The sequence below is a fragment of the Leuresthes tenuis genome, unplaced genomic scaffold, assembly GCF_036924035.1.
Source record: "Leuresthes tenuis unplaced genomic scaffold, fLeuTen1.0.hap1 SCAF_13, whole genome shotgun sequence".
NCBI classification, from domain to species: domain Eukaryota; kingdom Metazoa; phylum Chordata; class Actinopteri; order Atheriniformes; family Atherinopsidae; genus Leuresthes; species Leuresthes tenuis.
Window position 1 is genome coordinate 6,415,366 of NW_027325367.1, and position 17,341 is coordinate 6,432,706.

The window sequence follows — 17,341 nt, forward strand, 5'->3', positions numbered from 1 at the left end:
AAATATTTGCATTTACGAAACAATCATTAGCACAGTTTCCATGATGTGGGTATGATAAAATGACGAGTGTGATGAACTGCATTCATCGCAAAGAACGCAGTCAATGCATGGCCAGTACCAGTGCTTTTGGTGTTGTTGTGTCAATATTCAGACGTCTCAAAGAATGCATATATGATAAACATTTACTTGCAATCATTTGCATAACAACCAATAAGTATGGCACAATCGTAACCTTTAAAATGTATTATTGCAGTGTTAAAGATAACATGGAAAAAATTGGGTACACCTACATTTTGTGGCAGTGCACCGAAAAGAAAAGATGCACCACTGCAGCAAAACCAAACAAAAATAAAAGACTAAAGCCTTGTTTAGGAACTAAAACTAACTGGTTAAGTTTAGAAAAACATGATGGTCCGGGCAGCCCAAGTTCAAACAAAAAATGTTACTCTTAGCTGAATGAAAGATGTGTTAATTATGTGACCTTTCCACAAAGTTGTATTTGCACTAACTATTGCTCAGAGTGGGACTTATCTCCTTGGTAACCAACTGAATGCAGGAGAAGCTCAGTTTCTTATGCAAAAATCTGATTGATTTACCATAGCATTCTTACTTTAATCCTGCACAATCCCTGACAACCTTATGGGATTTGTACTGTCAGATAGACAAATGAACGTGTAACAAATGGATGAGTCACTTTTGACTCAGAGTTAGAAATTCTTATACATCAAAAAATGTGGTCCGTTAAAGGAAGTTCACTGATTACAGAAATGGCAGAGAATTATGAAAATAGTGCAGAAAGAATGGACTTTATCAGTAAAAGGCCCTAGAGCAAGGCACCACGCCCCTACATGCTTCAGCTGTGCTGCTCACAAACCACTATTTATAGGCAACTTATCACTGTCCAAAATGTAAAGTAGGTTGCTGTTTCACACTACTCTCATTACCTCTATTTCATGGAGAAAATTCTAATTTGATAGAATTGACTGAGATGCAGACCAGGGCTTCAGTGTGAGTTTCAGTACAATGAACATGCCTTCAACACATTATTTCTCAATCTCTCTCTGGCTCATCAATACTCAACGTAGCTTGGAGCAACACATTTCTAAAGACATGCCCAAACCAAACCAGGAATGTGTGATATGTCAATGCTTTGCATTCATTATTTCTTTATTCACTGTAAACCAAATGAGTCAAGCCTGAGTCATACAGGAGTGCCAAGATGAAAAGATCAGCTAATAGACTTAAGTGTACAATGAATTCTCTCTATGTTAAAATTAGTGTTTTTCCATAACCAAACATTGCGAACCAGTCACATTCAAGTTCTCATTGATGTTGAACTCACTTAATCTTTATTAATATACATGTCTTCCAAGTTTCTTTGAGGGTCTAAATTTTGCAGTTTAAAGTTTATCCTTCACCTCAGAAACAGCAGTCGTGAAAGCAGCATCATGATAAAGTTTATCTAGTGACTGAGCTGGAGCTTTCAATCAAACCAAATGTATATTAGCGTCAGATGAACCCAAACTTTAAGCTTTGAAAAAAAAAAAAAAAAAAAAAACTAACCTGGCATGAAGAGGGGACACAACACATACACATGGATCTGGTGACAAAGGAAAGCCTGATGTCTGTGTGTTGCTGAAGGATAACGACTGACACAGCGCAGGTGTGGTGATTTGTTAGGATCGGGTGAGTGACATGGGTATAAGTATTCTAAACTGAAGTAAAAGAACACAAGAACAATGTCATTAATTATACTTCCATACAAAAACGGGACTGATAAGAATAAAATGACAAAATAATTCAATCCAACAGAGGTCAATATTCTATTCCATTGAATATGAACCATAATGGTGTAGTAGCACCACTACAAGCAGCTAGAGGTAAGTAAGACATTCACAATTATCTCTTTGACAGGCCACAAAGTTCTTAAAAGGAGGACTGATGGGGGCATGGTGGTGTAGTTGCACACAGTGTTTCAACTGTTTAACTGCTTTAACTTAAACTGTTTTTTTGTTACATTCAGTCAATAACACAACAACATTTTACAAAAACTCTGGTCACTTCCTGGTTGGGTTAAACTAGAAACCATTGTGAAAGAGGGTTACACCTTCTCTTCCCTCGATCATCATGGGAAGTGTGAGATCACTGGCTGATAAAATGGACAAGTTTGGACGCCTGATAAAGACACAGCAGGAATGTAGGAAGGCAGTATTATTTTTTCCATCAACACATGGCTGCAGGAAGAACTCAAACACCTCTCTATTCAGCTTTAAGCCTATACAGGCAGACAGAGACTGCAGACAGAGGTAACAGTAAAGGAGCAGGATTAGAATCCTTGCGAACAACAGAAAGTGTAATCCTGGATATGTGTCTCTGTTCATGTTGTCGACTGAGAGAGTTCACCTCCAATTCTGTGTGTGCACTGACCAGCTAAGTTGTTGTCAAGCCACAAAAACAACAACCCAAACAACTGATGGCAACCTACCACCACTTCCTATTTGCTGCATTTCAACTTTCGACATGTTTGTCAGCTGATTTATGTTTTATTTTGTTATCTATTTATAAAAATAGCTTATCTTTAACAATAAGTAACACTGCAGCAATATAAATCCCTTTAGGGATTGATAAAGTGTGTTTGAGCGTGCATGGTTGTCTCGTTTGTTTCTGTGTGGGCCTGTGATGGACTGGCGACCCTTGATGTTAGCCTCTTAAGAACACATGCAATTCATAATTATATGCTGCATTGCTGCCAGAAACAAAGATATTGATTGATGTCAGTTTTGTCCCAAGTTTCTGGCTTAACAACAGGTCAAGGACCTAAAAACTTTAGTGCAGCTCTTTTACTGCTTTTCCGTAGCTTTTCATTTTCCTGTGCTGTAGTTACTACATCTTGCTTCAGTGTGCTGTAACTCCTGAGAGTATTTTACATTCCCTAATGTCACTCGGGCTGGGAGAGGTGCAAATTGACCTTGCATATCCCTGTGCAGAGTGTTAGGTTACACTGCAGGCTGTTACTTGAGCGTGTACAAACAGACACGCATGGAATATGTGGAGGCAAATATACATTAGGATGGAAAACTACATGGTGAGATCTGAAAAAAGCACAGTCTCAACCACACAGTCTTTCCATCTGTCACTTAATTTAAAGATAGGAGTGTGGTAGGCGTGTGTATTACATACTATATATTAACAACATATGAGCTCATGATTTGTTTTCCACCAGCAGCTGTTAAAGATGAGATGTTCACAAGATATCTGACCAAACAAGTCGTGCTGCTCATGTGCTGGCATCACGCCACTACATGAAGATGCATACAAGTGTTGTACAGTAGGTGTAGACAAGAACCTCTGGCTGTGGTGGGAAAGTAGATGCAAATTCACAGTTTGTTTATCCTACTTTGGCCTTTTGACCTCTGCAAAACCCAATGCGTGTGTTTTGAATGACTTCCATAGCTGTCATGCCCCTGTGAGGGCCGAAACACCCGTTCATTACACACACCACACGTCTTTTTTCAAAATCAATATGAACTGTGATCATTTTCATCAGCCATGATACTTTTGTGTATTTAGAATTATAAATTACTGAGATACTTCTAAACCTGTACCTCTGGCCTGTGGTAGTGATTGTGTTTATGACAGTGTAAGAGGTGTAAGCCCTATAGCAAAAGTCAAATCATATAAAACGTAAAATTATATTTCATGGGGACTTTCCTCGAGATAAAACTATTTAAATGATAGTCACTCGAAATTAATTTATAACTAATGTGACACATTTAAAGGAAAAATAACTCCCCAAATCAAATTTCATTGCATTTCTAGCACCAAATGTCCACATTCTCATTCAACCATTAAATTTCAAGCATGCCTTGCACAAATTATTTAGGTTTCATCCTAACATCTCTGCTTATTTTGATGCATGGCATTCACCTTGTCTCTGAATAGCTGTCCCAGAAACAATACTATGGATTTCTGTTGCACCCCTGTAGCCCCAGTCATCTCCTGTCTGCCAGGATAGTGCCCTCCCCACCTCCTAGTGCAGAGGGTATGTGTTTGGGTTACTGCAGTGCCAAAACAGACTTGCAGTGCCAGTAAATACCCAAATCCCCCAGCACAAACACAGACAGTCAGTACACTGTGGCTTGTTTCCCTGCCTTAGTCTGCCCACAGTACCAGCTGCAGCCCGCTGTCCACCAGCACATGCCAGTTTGATGTCCCATTAGGGCTATGTTTGGTGTGTGTTTATGTGTGTAGTCTGTCTGTGAGTGTGTGTGTAAAGTGGTGAAGGGCTTAGCCTAAAATCCTGTCACCCAGCTGCCTCCGCTGTCAGATGGTCCCAAAGACCCACATCAACAGATGTACAGAGCAGGAGCAGAGCACACAAATTATTCTCACAGTCAGTCGGTCTACTGAAATCTGTCTGTGTGCGCATAAGGTGCATGTACGTATTAAGGTGTCTGCAACCATCTATGATTAAATTCATGCTGTGAAATAAATAGGGCAATTACGGTTTAATTCTTTATTTTCCCTGCGAATGCTTTCAGCCATTTTGAGATCAGTGTAGTAGCCTAGTACTACGTGTTTACAAATGCGGCTAACTGAAATGTCCTTGGCTGCAGTGGAGAGCCACTTTTGGAATCCGGTGTCAGTTTACCAGTGCAGTCTGGGATCAGTGGGGGGTACTGATGCTGACATGCACAAAGGGAAGTTAACAGAACACCTCTAGTACATTTTCCCAAGCAATGGCAATAAATGAACAGTTTTATTTCACAATTGGGCATAAAAAAGGGTTTACAATATTTGATTTGGGCTCAACAACAAGAACTATTTAAATCAGGAATCTAAGCATAGAGAGCATTGATTGCTTTCGAAAGTCTGGATTTAGAATGATCTGCCTGGAAATGTTGTTTCACAAAACCAAGTGTGCTTCCAAGAGAAAGGGACTGAGCAGCAGCTCACTATCACAAACTCAAAGAAACTCATGATTGCAAAGGGTACATTGGCAGTCATCTTATACAGACTGACCAAATCCTCACAATCCATTTTATGGATTTTCCACTGATATATAGTCCAATTTATCATCACCATGACCTTAATAGTGACCAAAAAAGCAGAATTACCACCTTTCTGACAGAAATAACTTTGTTTAAGCAGAGCATATTTGGCCTATAGAAGTGGTGCATTGTTTGCATTCAGTTTCACGTGTAGCAAATAAAGTGGGAGGTTACAGTGGGTGGGTTTCACGCCAAGATTAAAGATCTTCAAGTCGACGTTGTACAAATAAAAAAAGAATTGGAAATTAAAGGAAAAAATGTGAATCACAAATTACAACTACTACAAAATGCACATGATTAAATGCCATTCTCTCTTTTTTTTCCCAATGTATCTGCACTTTATAACCCCATATTAGGGTAAATTGTGACCATGTATTCATTACCATTCAAGCCTAATCATTGTTTTATATGCCTAACCCTAAGTTAACCCTAAGTAATTTTTTGTTAATATCTTAACATAATGTATTTTTTAAATCTAACCAACCAACTCTTAATTCATAGTGTAACACCACGGTCTACCGCTTCCTACACTCTTTAAAAGTGCTTTGGTACTTTAACTGAGAGGTTGACACATTTTGACTGTGTGCCGATAAACCCATATCACATTCTGGTATGATTCCTGTATAACTGTGTTTAGTCAATTCAAATCTATGTTGAGAACAGTGAAGTTCTTCCAAGTCAAATACAAGGCAACCATTGAGGGTCTCATTTCATAAAAAGGGCACTGTCATGTTCAAGCAGGAACCAGCCGTCACAGAATTAGCAGCACGTTTCATACATAGAAGGTCACTGTATATTATAAGAGTTAAGCTTTTCTTTCAGTTGGGGTTAAGAAACCAAGCAGAAATGCTGACATGAAAAACAACTTTGGGAAATCACAGTTGTAACCATCAATCAGATGCTTTTTACGGGATCTGATAATGCTTATAATAATATCCGTAAACATTATTATCTCCCTTCCCCTCTCTGATGATGCCACCACCTCTTCCACAAAGCTGTGTAACTTGATCTGGTCTTTCCGACAAGGGAAGGTCCCATTAGCACCAGTCAGGGGTACCCATGGGAGCTCAGGAGGAAAAATGTCCCACCCCACCAACATCCCACTGTGATGATCACGCCAGCCTCCCATTGGTGGAGAATGGATCGGCCCAGAACAGGAGAGGAGGTTCTATTGGTGTGGTGTGAGCGAGTATGAAGGCAGGATGTGAGGAGGCTGGTGAGGTTATTTGATCGATCGATCCAGGCCATCCTCAGCCCACACACGAGGGTTAAAGCAAGTGCTGCAGGAACTCAGAAGACTGCAGTTGTTGTGTGAGTGGCAAAAGTAAGAAACTGAAGGGAAATGTGGAGCTGCTTTGACATGAGCAAATGAGTCAGTAAAATAAATGCATATACAACTAAAATACAATGTACATTCTATTGAATAATTGTTTCATAGAAGCTTTTTTTTAAACCAAAATAAAAGCTTGCAAATAATACACTGATCTGCCAATCATTAAAACCACTGATGGGATAAGGGAGCAACGTGGCTCATCTTGTTCCAATGCAATGTTCTGCTTTGAAAAACCCGTTTAGCATACGTTTAGTCAGGTTGAAGGTTTGTTATCATCTTAACACACACCTGAATGCAAAGATGAAAGACATCAGTGATGACCTTAGAGAATCAACAACTTCTGCCCATTCATCTGGAATAGGTTAATGAGACCATTTCCAAACAATTCTACAGTAACAAAGATTAGTCACAAGCAGGAAACATTCAAGAGCTTCCAGTCATCCCAAGAGTGGATGTTCCAGCAAGTTCCAACTGTGCGATGCTAAGAGAATCCGTAAAAAAAAAAGAGCTGCATCTGAAACTCTACAGGCCTCAGTTAGCATGTTACATGTTCATGACAGTACAAGTATGGCTCATTTAGAAGGGTTGCAGCAGAAAGCGTCCTCTCCCTCAATAAAGAACACGGTAGCACAGCTTAGTTTTGTGAAGCTGCATCTGAACAAACCGCAAGACGTCTGGATCAATGTCCTTTGGACAGACCAGACCGAAGTGGAGATGTTTGGTCTTAATGCACAGCAGCACGTTTGGAGAAAACCAAACAGCATATCAGCACAACCACCTCATATCAACTGTCAAGCACAGTGGTGGAGGGCTGATGGTTTGGGCTTGTCATACAAAAAGATAACTTCAGATTACAGCTATAAAGGGTGCTTCTACAGGTTATGAAGCCATGGAGAGCATTTGTTTTTTCCACACAGCAATGATGCAGTGTATCATGTTATTTTTCATCAGAGGTCGTAATTCCCTAATTCTATAAGTTCTTTGTTGCTTTTAAGAATAGAGTGTATATCCCCATCCACCATTTCATACTTTAGCAGAGTTCTGCACCACAAACCAAATATACAAGCATGAGGTCAAAACTGCTTTAATAAAGAAGTGGAATGATTACTTAGAACAATGACACATCCACTCCAAAAATGCAAACTTATGTTTTTCTTTTACTTTGTACAAAGTCTACTTTTGTTCTCTTGTCTCTTGTATTCAGTATGCATATTCAGCTTTTAACACCAGTAGTGCTGCATCTTTAATTCTTTATTTTGCTGTGTCCCATTTACAGAAATACAATGGCATGGTATGAAAAAGGGGTAAAACTTTGTAGTTTGAAACCGAGTTGGTAACTTAATAAAACATTTGAATAATGGCAAAAAGAAAAAGAAAAAAAACAAACAAAAAAAAAAACAACCTGCATCTGCAAACATTGTTCCCTTAAAGCCTTTGAACCAGACATGAAGCTAACACAGGACATCCACATTTGACCTACTAACATCCACATTCATAACACTCAAAACTGCTATGATGGATTGCTTTATTGCCCCCCCCCATTATTGTTTTATTCCAGAAATCTCCATGATAGCAAAGAGAGACCGAGTGCCTTACTCAGGCGAATAAAACACGCCACAATACACAACGCAATGAAAGAATTACTTTTCATAAGAGTGAAAATAAAATGACAAAAAAGATGACCATTGATAACACAGATATGCATAAATAATTACATTAAGGCACCTGAAATAAAAGGGTTTGTGATGGGTTTAGAAATGGCTTGAAAAATGTTTAAGGCCTTTTGTTGGCTGCTTTAATGCATTTCTGTTTCCTTCTTTTTTCTTTTTCTAAGAACCACAAAAAACAGCCTTACAATGAAGAGAAAAATAAATTAATTAAACTAAAGAATAAAAATAATTAAAAAAACAGCAGTAAATTATGAAAGCATGCACTGCTTCAGAATTACAGGTGTCAGAAGCTATGTCTTTGCCTCGTGAGTTATTCTGTTGTAGAAGATCATGAAAATGCTCAAAAGCATTACTGATTTGCTTTACACACCCAAAAGACAATTGTATCCCCATGACAAACCATTTATAAACCCCTCAGAAATTCCTTTATAGGTGGTACCTCATTGTAAAGGTTTTAACTGTGGGACTCTTGATATTAAGTGTTATAAAACCTGCCTATTTTGACTGACATAAATAAAAGGAATGGCATTGTAGAAAAAAAAAAAAGAATAATATTAATAATAACAATAATAATAAAAATGTGTGACTTGTCTTTAAGTTACTTATTTCAAATATACACAGCGACTCCTTTGTATTTACATATATGTACAGAGTAGTCATTTCTGTTTTGATCAAATACCTTGAATGGCGTTGCTGTGAAACTGAACTCTAAATGTACACGTATCCCTTTAAGATCAGAGAACAAGGAGGTCAAACTGGGCAGCGCGACTCGGAGCCAAAACACAGCTCTTAGAAAGGCACTTGCTACCAACTCAAATACTGCAAAAAATCCTCAAACAGAGCTTTCAGCCGAGACAACTGAGACACATGAGAAAACAAAATGCAAGGCCACATAGTAGGCACTGGGGTTTCTGTCCCTTCTCCCCCTCCAGGCCAAGTGTTTTGGTAAGGCTGGCGCAAGATGGCCACAGGTGGATTGGTGGGCAAAGCTGGAAGGTGACAGAGCAAAGGGAGGGTTGGATGCAACAGTCCATTTCCCTCTGAACCCTTCCTTTACAGTTCCTTTAATGTGCATCTGCTTCCACAGACACTGAACAGAAACCCACTGAAAAGTTCAACAAAATCATAATCATTTGTAAACAAAAATCTTTATACAGTTTTTTTATTTTTTATTTATTTTTTTTTTACTCCATTTCAATAATTAACTCTTTCTTAAATGGTACGATTCAATAACCAAAAATTGCAGAAAGTCTCTTTTGCCTTCTGAAATAGTTACATTTCAGCTTCTTTGATACACAAAGAAAAATAAGAAAACTGAAGCAAAAACATAAGATGTTCACTGTGCTCTAGCCTCCTGAATCCAAAAATCACCTCAGGTGACTGAGGGGAAAACCATGAAAACAAACCAAAGAATGGCTTATTAAAAACACAAAGCCTTTTTTTCTTTCCAAAAGAAGTCCCAAACTTAGAATAGTTGCTGCCTTGCAGCCCCTCTTGCTTCCACATTGTTCTCCGTTCAAATTTCTTATACACAATGGTCTCTGAACTCTTTCTGACCAGTCAAGACAGCACTGACATTTTTCCAGCGGTTGTCTTTGGGGCTGTAGCCTTGGGTCCGATGGGGTGCTTTGAGGGGTGAACTGGAGCTGTGTAGGGTACAGATAACTCCCCCACTGGATTGCACTGCAGTCTTAGAGTACTTCGAGTAAACTAGCTGCTTCCCTGCCTCTGCTCCACCACACTCCTCTTCGAGCTCAAGCTCGCCTTCCGTCTCTTCCTCCTCCTCCTCCTCCTCCTCCCCTTCATCACACGTCCGACAGGAGGGGCCCATGAGCTTTTTGCGCTCCTGCTCAGCCTCCCTGTTGCTTTCTTTCAGCTGTTGCTGCTGCTGGCGTCCCACGACGAGACGTAGCGGCTCCCACTGGTTATTGACGTTGTCATCGCTTGATTGTGAGGTCCTCTCACGCTCTTTTCTTCGTTTGCGCGTCCACCAAATACATACAATCATGCAGAAGAGGCAGAGCAAACAGAAAAGGACGCACAGAAGAGGCACCAAGTAATCTGTTGTGCACAAAGGAAGAAAATAAAGAAAAAGTAGAGAAATCAGTAGTGAGAAGTCACTGATCAAAACCCAAAAGTGGGGGCCCATAACAAACCCTTGGGGTACACCTTTGTCAATCATTACTTACCCACTGAAGGGGGCATGACCTGTGTTTCTACTTTGACCTCGATGACTGCCAGCATTATGGTACTGTTGTGTCGTTTGGATAAGGTGCCCACGATGGCACTGGCAGTCTCCTGGATCAGACTGTGGTCTGGTAGATCCTCTGGCTGGAAAGACTAAGAGCCAAAACAGAGAGAACAAGGGGACAGTAAGACAACAACAGGGAACAAGAATTTAGACTGGAGTATGTGAATTTTGCATATAAATAAACACCTGTCACAGTCAAGTCCTCGCCAAACAAGTTCACACAATGCGGACTGAGTCTTGATAAAGTGTTTAATCTTTTTCACTGTATAATCTGTTTTTGAAAGATTTTGAAGCTCCACATTAGAAAAGGCTGATATAGAAAAAGGATGATAGAAAGGTGTGGTGTGTGTGAGTGATTGATGCGAGGGCGGTGGATACCGCTTTTGTGAATAAACTGACTCATATTACTGATCATAAGATAAACATGGCCGATATCAGCTGAAATTAAGTAGTAATCCTTAGAATTCTGTCTCCATTCTTCTCTTGTGTATGGAGGCAGCAACTACTTTAATCATCTCCCTCAAGTTTTTTTTTTTCTTCCACAGTTCTGTCTCTCTTTTTATTACCTCTAATTGTAGATTTAGCAGGTTGTGCTGTAAGGTAAGAACTAACTGTTAGGGCACCTTTATTCCAACCTACTAAAATTATTTTAGCCAAAGTGTGAAAGAGAAATTACAACCACAAACACTGTGTCCTTGGCAAAAATTCTGCACTTTTATTTGCACAGTACTGTACATATCAAGTGAAGACTGTAAATAGCCAAGAATGAGATGATCACCCATTTATAAAAATAAAATGAGAAAGTTTAGGTTAATCACTTACTATAGCCACCTCTACAGCATCCTGATTTGAATGGGAGAGGTCACAAAGCAAGAGAAGGGTGTGGTCTTTTGCCAAGCTTCTGGTATTAGGAAGATACCTCAGCTCGAAGCAAATATCCTCGACTGTTGTTCCCTGCATGTGCACACAAAAACACATTTCTAAGTACCAACACAAAAAATCCAAACAGCTCAAGACCACGGCCAGCAGCAAGTAAAAATCATATGTGAAGGATGGTTCACCTGTGGTACTTTGTCTCTGTTGAAAACAAGTGTTATGCGGCCACAGCTGTTGTCCAAATGGCCGCTATTTGGCTGGCACTTAGTGGTTGCTTGTGGAGGTGAAAGTCCAGCCATAGAACAAACCCCCCACTGATTGCAAGGGGGGGAGAAGCAGGTGTAGTAACTGTGCTCAAGACACTCCCGTCCAGCCGGGCAAGACTGCCGTCTTTGGTCCTGGCCTGACGGCCGGAGCCGGCATGGATGGCGACCACACAGCACCTGGTGTCACAGGATCAAAAATATTCACCAAGAAGTAACCCATGAATACATTTATATTGCCACCTCCGACAGTTGAGATGTTATCTATCGTCATTCATTTCTCCAACAATGTTTTATTTTTCCCCAGTTAGTTTGGACACCCGCAAAGAACCCAATAAAACTCAAGGGGAGAGAAAAACAGCTGGAGGGCTTTGATCTGAGTGTTTAGGTTTACTCCTATTTTCATGCCTGCACCAATGTGGACTTCCAGCATTGAACACAGACAGGGTTCCATTCATACCACAGTTTCAGGATACCAGTCAGTCTGTTATGTCTTCAAGGTCCACACATACATGGAAAAGGAAAACACAGACTGCACGACAAAAAGAAAAGGACTCAATGTGCTGCATATGGACTCCTCAAACAGGCTGTGTCCATTCTCATAGAACTAGAACTACATCCATTAAGTACTATATTTGTTTTCCTAACTCATGCAGAGGCATGCTTGCAATCTTTCTGAACATGACACAAAGTTTCGGTGTCTGCAGAGGTGTCCACACAGACCACCATGGACTTATGAAGATTATTGTTGCAGACACAGAAAAAGCATAAATTGGCCCAAAGCTACTGTTTCCCCCTTACCTAAATAGATAAGTAAACTTTAAAGTACTGAAGCAGATTACTTGCACAATATTTAGAAGAGCCTGGTTACCTTTGTGCAGTGCACTTTGCCGTTGATGCAGTGGCAACTGTTGCACTCCTCCTCCCAGCTGCTGCCGTGTGGAAACTGCAGCCCAGCATAGTGACAAGCCTTTCCAATACCTATGACTACATACAGACAGAGAGAGCCATGTTCAACTTTTATAACAGGACATTTGCAGTGACAAGTGAGTAGATTAATGCAAATCAATGTGGTTACAACTATAGCTACATAAAAAAAGAAAATATTTACACTCTTGGCAACGGGCTCCTTTTCTACCAAGAGGACAGATGCATCGGAAACCATTGATTTCGTCCACACAGGTGGCTCCATAGGCACAGGGAGAAGACTGGCACTCATTGATGTCTGCGGATCCAAGAGAGCACCACATTTCATTTAGACAAGGAGTGAAGCCAACTTTTGGCTTCAGGACATTTACAGCATAGTCAAGGCACTATAACACTAGAAAGCACTACACCAAAAATGTGTGTCTTTTGAGAAGATTTACCAAAGCTCTGTGACATTGGGACTAGACTAAATTGTGGTGATAAATTACTGTAGCTGGTGAGCACACCGTTAACAGGCTAGCCTTTGCTAATAAGCCAGTACAGCTCCCCCAACCTTATGTACTGGGATGTTTAATTGTTGTGTAATTGTTTAAATGGTACATAAAACCTGATAGTAAAAACATAGCAAACATTAGAATGCATGTAAAAAGATCGATGTAGCCACCCCGATGCCCCAGATTAGTTTGTGAACAAGCGTTTTAAAGCTTTTGAGTTCAGCGTCACCAAGAACATATTTCAATGAACAGGAGTTTTTTTGCAGATACAAATGGACTGGTTTTGCTTCAGAATCTTGTGGTTTAGAGGCTGATGTGACTGGGCCTTAATACATTTGAGATTCATTGTCATTAATTGTGAAAAACAATGTACTATTTTTGCAAAGGTTTCATTTCAAGTCATTCTCTAGAATTCCCATAAAGTAAATACTGACCATATTTCACCCACAACTTCTACGTTCTCATGTCTCTTTTAGAGGAAAGTCCAGATAAATAAAAATCACAAAGCTAATTGCATTGCTCCTCTACAGAGAACAACCGATTGTTCACTTTTGTACAGTCACCAACAAAAAAATAGAAATATATCAACACGATCGAACAGAGATGAAATCTGTTGGTTGTGGCTCTAAAACGACGGTCCTGTGTGTCAGAAGTTTAAGATAAATCTTGCCATACGACTACTCCTACAACTCACAACTAATAAACAACCACAATGTTGAAAATCGTTTGTTAGGTCCCTGTCACACAGCGGGCACGCACTGAAGGCATCTTGTGGAGATCTTACGTTCTGTAGGCGCCTTAAAAAAAAAAAAAAAAAATATCAGTGGGAACCCTCGGCCATTGTCATCCAGATAATCAAGTAAAAACCGGCTGTTTGAGAATTCTCAAATTTGAGGCAGACTACAAAGGTGAATGCTATCCGGCCAAAACAAAAGAGCGGAGAAGGAGAATTTCAGGGTCACTGAGTAATTTGTTTTCAGTGTGTGAATGTGTGAATGTGCAAGTATGGAGGAGGGATGACCTCTGACCCCTGAGGCGTTAAAGGACGAAGAAAAAGGGTAGAGCACTTGCATTTAGGTGTCAATGTGTCCATCTAATCCTTGTCCTTACCTTTATCTAAGCTCCCGCCTCACCCCATTTATCCTTTCTCTTAATCATACAGCGTTGCCATGACTACATTAGGGTCTTGAGCTTTTGGCATATCATTTAGAAACTCACTAATTCTGCAGTCTGGTCCAGCGAAACCGGGGGCGCACTCACAGCGAAACCAGTTGACTCCATCCACACAGATCCCTCCGTTGTAACTGTAAGAGCAGAGAAATACGCGATTAGACGAGGCTGCACATCCTTTCCAGCTGCAACAAAGAACATCGTTTGTGTGTGCGTGTTAGTGGTGGGGGTCACAAAGCTCAATTCAACTCATCAATACAAGCCTCCACCTTTCAGATGCTAATAGGCGTGTCCAGTCCCTCCCCTCCCCTCCTCTCATCATGCCTCCCTTCCATACCTCCTCAAAGCCAAGCTTCCCCCCCAGGTCGCAAGAGAAGAATGGACACGTACACCCCCCTCTGCCACTCAACCTTCCCCCCACCTGCATTCACCATAGGGTAGGTGGGACTCTTGTCCTCCCCACAAAACTCCCACATCTAACTGTCCTATTCAATATCCGAGACCCCCCCCTTCCCCTTCCCCTTCCCCCCTTCTCCTTGGTGAGATGCCCTTTGAGGCTTGATTTAACGACAACTTCCACTGCTCTTTACCGGCCCTTCACCCCTCACGCCAACAAGGTCTGTGTGAGGTGTGGAGGTGAGGGAGGGAGGCAGGGAGACGAGGACAAATGCGTGCAAGGCAAGACACTTTTACACACCATGGATGAGGGTTGCAGTCGTCTGTGTCTGTTGAGGAGAAAGAACAAAGAAAAGTTCATGTTGAGCTGCTGTGGCTGCTACATCTTGACAGGATGGCAGTATTTCTTAAATGTCAAAACAAAATGACGCCGATCTTAGCTTGTTGGACCTGATATTCTATAAGGCATCCAAAAGCCTCGATTACTACATTACGTGGCAAATGGCCTGATTTTGCAGTTTTGTATGAACTGTATGATGAATCATACCACAAGAGACTTTCAAAACCTTTGGAAAATCCTCTTAAAACAATGCATAAGTTGAGTCTTTTCTTTGTGGTCTATGTGTCATATGTGAGACGCGTGACATTTTAATAAAATGTAGATGATGAATGATAATGACTCAAAGCTTGATTTTCAAAATCAAAGCTATAAAAAGACACTAACTTTGTCCACAGGTTGGGCCCTCCCAGCCCTCTTTGCAGATGCAGGAGAAGGTATCTCCTCCTCCCACACACGTCCCACCATTGGAACAAGGACTAGAGGCGCATGTGCTGTTCTTGGCTGCAGGAAAGGAGAGGATTAGTCAAAGACCACAGAGGTGCATTTGGCTGTTAAAAGTCTAAAAATAGCACCACATAGATCGCACAAGAAATCAAGTACAACGATCTTACAGTTTTTCAGAGAAAGGATGCAGCTACATTCTCTGTGCAGCCTGCCTTCCTCTCAACTCTGGTCTTACCAGCTGTCACTCAACATTTTACACACAGATTAAAGCATATCAACCATCAGAGGCCACGGATGCTTCAGCCTCACAGTTAACAACACTAACACAAGGTAACATCAGTAGCAGATGAAAGAATGCAACTTCAAAACAGTAAAATGCTCTGATGATCAGACACCTAAATCAAATAATCACTTAAAACAGGCCAGCGGCTTTACTTGACTAAATCTTATGTGGGAGCACTGTAGCAAAGAAAATCATACTTTGTGGCAGTGTGCAGTAACACAGATTAGAACACACTCTGAAATTGCAACTGTCTGCTCCAGTGCCAGAGGAAAGGTTTAACAAACATTATTTATCACCATTTAACACCCAAAACACCTCTGATTTTGTGTCAGTCGATAACTTCTTCAGCCAGTAAAATAAACAGCTGAAAGTCTTCCATCAACAAAATAATAGCAAACAGCCTTTAACAGCTGAAAATAAGTTAAAGACAAGACATGTTTATGTTGTATAATGCCTTACCTGTGTTGCATGTGTTTCCTCCCCAGTCAGGTGTGCATGCACAGCGGAAGGCATCCCCATGGTCATAGCAGGTACCTCCATTACTGCAAGTCGTTTCATCACACTGTCTTTCGCCTGACCAGAATACCGAAAAACACACAATATATTTATTACACTACATATAATTAACATAAAAGGTTCATCTATGTTACCATCTATAAGAAGTTAAAATGTAAAGATGTGCTGGACCTCCAAGCTGTGGACATAAACGCACACATAAAATCAACATAACTCACGGGAATGGCAGGTCTTGCCCTTCCAGTTGTCGGCACACTTGCAGTAGAAGTCATTCACCAGGTCAACGCAGCGTCCGCCATTCTTACATGGGTTGTGTCTGCACTCGTTGACATCTAAGAGAGGAAGATGACTCAGTCTTTCATTTGCTCATTAATAAACTGCTGTCTACTCGGTACAAAGAGATTCAGCCCAGTGCAAGCAGGAGGTTCAACCGCAGGCACGAGTTTTTGTTTGGAAAGCTGCAGAGATTATCCAAAAGGCTGACTATCCGCAGTGAATCACGCTAGAGTCGAAGAACTCACTGAGGTCGCAGAGCTGACCCTCCCAGCCATCCGGACAGAAGCACTGAAAGGAGTTCACCCCGTCAATGCAGGTCCCTCCGTTTCTGCAGGGGTTGCTGATGCAGTCATTAATATCTAAAACAATAAAAAAATAAGAAAAAGGAAGTATGTGAAATACAGTACACACTTAGAAAGGTCTGCCTGGGTTTATCTGAAAGACCTTTCAGTCGTTTATTTCCGTAAATATCCCCATTTAGACAATTCCACCTTTTAGAAAAGCATTCTGCTATTGAGATTATTTTATTTGAGAGTCATTTTGGACCTCAGAGCACCACAGGCCTCCACATACTTTCATGACAGTAGATGCCACTGAAACCCGGATCGCAGATGCAGGTGAAGTTGCCTGCTGGGTGGCTGATGCAGCGCCCTCGTGGACCGCAGACGTTGGAGGATATGTGTTGAACTCCAGCCGAGTCATTGGTTGCTATGGCAACAGTGCAGCTGTCAATCACTGCAGGGAGAAAGTTTAAAATTCAATTCTTTCACATAGGAGCTTGTTCAGGCTCATTTCCTAATTACACGTTACTCCAGTTACCTTGACATGGGGTTGTTTGGCAGTTCTCTTTGAGTCTTTCGCACGTCTTTCCCTCATAGCCTTCGGGACAAGCACAGTAGAAGTCCTGGTCCATGCTGTGGCATGTGGCCCCATTCTCACAAGGGTCTGGATCACAGGTATCTGAAGGGGACCAGCTAGAGATCTGTGGGATTGAGAAAGAAAAGATAATTACAATAAGGACAAAATATCAAAAGATGAAAGTTCAGAGCTT

General features: G+C 40.9%; 1 protein-coding gene across 2 annotated transcripts in view; it reads right to left on the minus strand.

Moving 5' to 3' along the window:
• Nucleotides 1-7,622: 7,622 nt before the first annotated feature.
• The window catches only part of jag2b (jagged canonical Notch ligand 2b), a 46,377-nt gene continuing 36,658 nt past the window's right edge, over nucleotides 7,623-17,341 (minus strand). For both annotated transcript variants that reach the window (XM_072361767.1, XM_072361766.1), the window contains 14 exons: nucleotides 17,110-17,272; nucleotides 16,864-17,025; nucleotides 16,536-16,649; nucleotides 16,233-16,346; nucleotides 15,958-16,071; nucleotides 15,156-15,272; nucleotides 14,733-14,760; nucleotides 14,084-14,169; nucleotides 12,556-12,669; nucleotides 12,316-12,431; nucleotides 11,367-11,624; nucleotides 11,128-11,259; nucleotides 10,244-10,394; nucleotides 7,623-10,115 (listed from right to left, as the gene is read on the minus strand). In XM_072361767.1, the coding sequence (XP_072217868.1) occupies nucleotides 9,580-10,115; nucleotides 10,244-10,394; nucleotides 11,128-11,259; nucleotides 11,367-11,624; nucleotides 12,316-12,431; nucleotides 12,556-12,669; nucleotides 14,084-14,169; nucleotides 14,733-14,760; nucleotides 15,156-15,272; nucleotides 15,958-16,071; nucleotides 16,233-16,346; nucleotides 16,536-16,649; nucleotides 16,864-17,025; nucleotides 17,110-17,272 (2,205 nt within the window). In that variant the 3' untranslated portion in view covers nucleotides 7,623-9,579. The remainder of the gene's footprint in view (nucleotides 10,116-10,243; nucleotides 10,395-11,127; nucleotides 11,260-11,366; nucleotides 11,625-12,315; nucleotides 12,432-12,555; nucleotides 12,670-14,083; nucleotides 14,170-14,732; nucleotides 14,761-15,155; nucleotides 15,273-15,957; nucleotides 16,072-16,232; nucleotides 16,347-16,535; nucleotides 16,650-16,863; nucleotides 17,026-17,109; nucleotides 17,273-17,341) is intronic.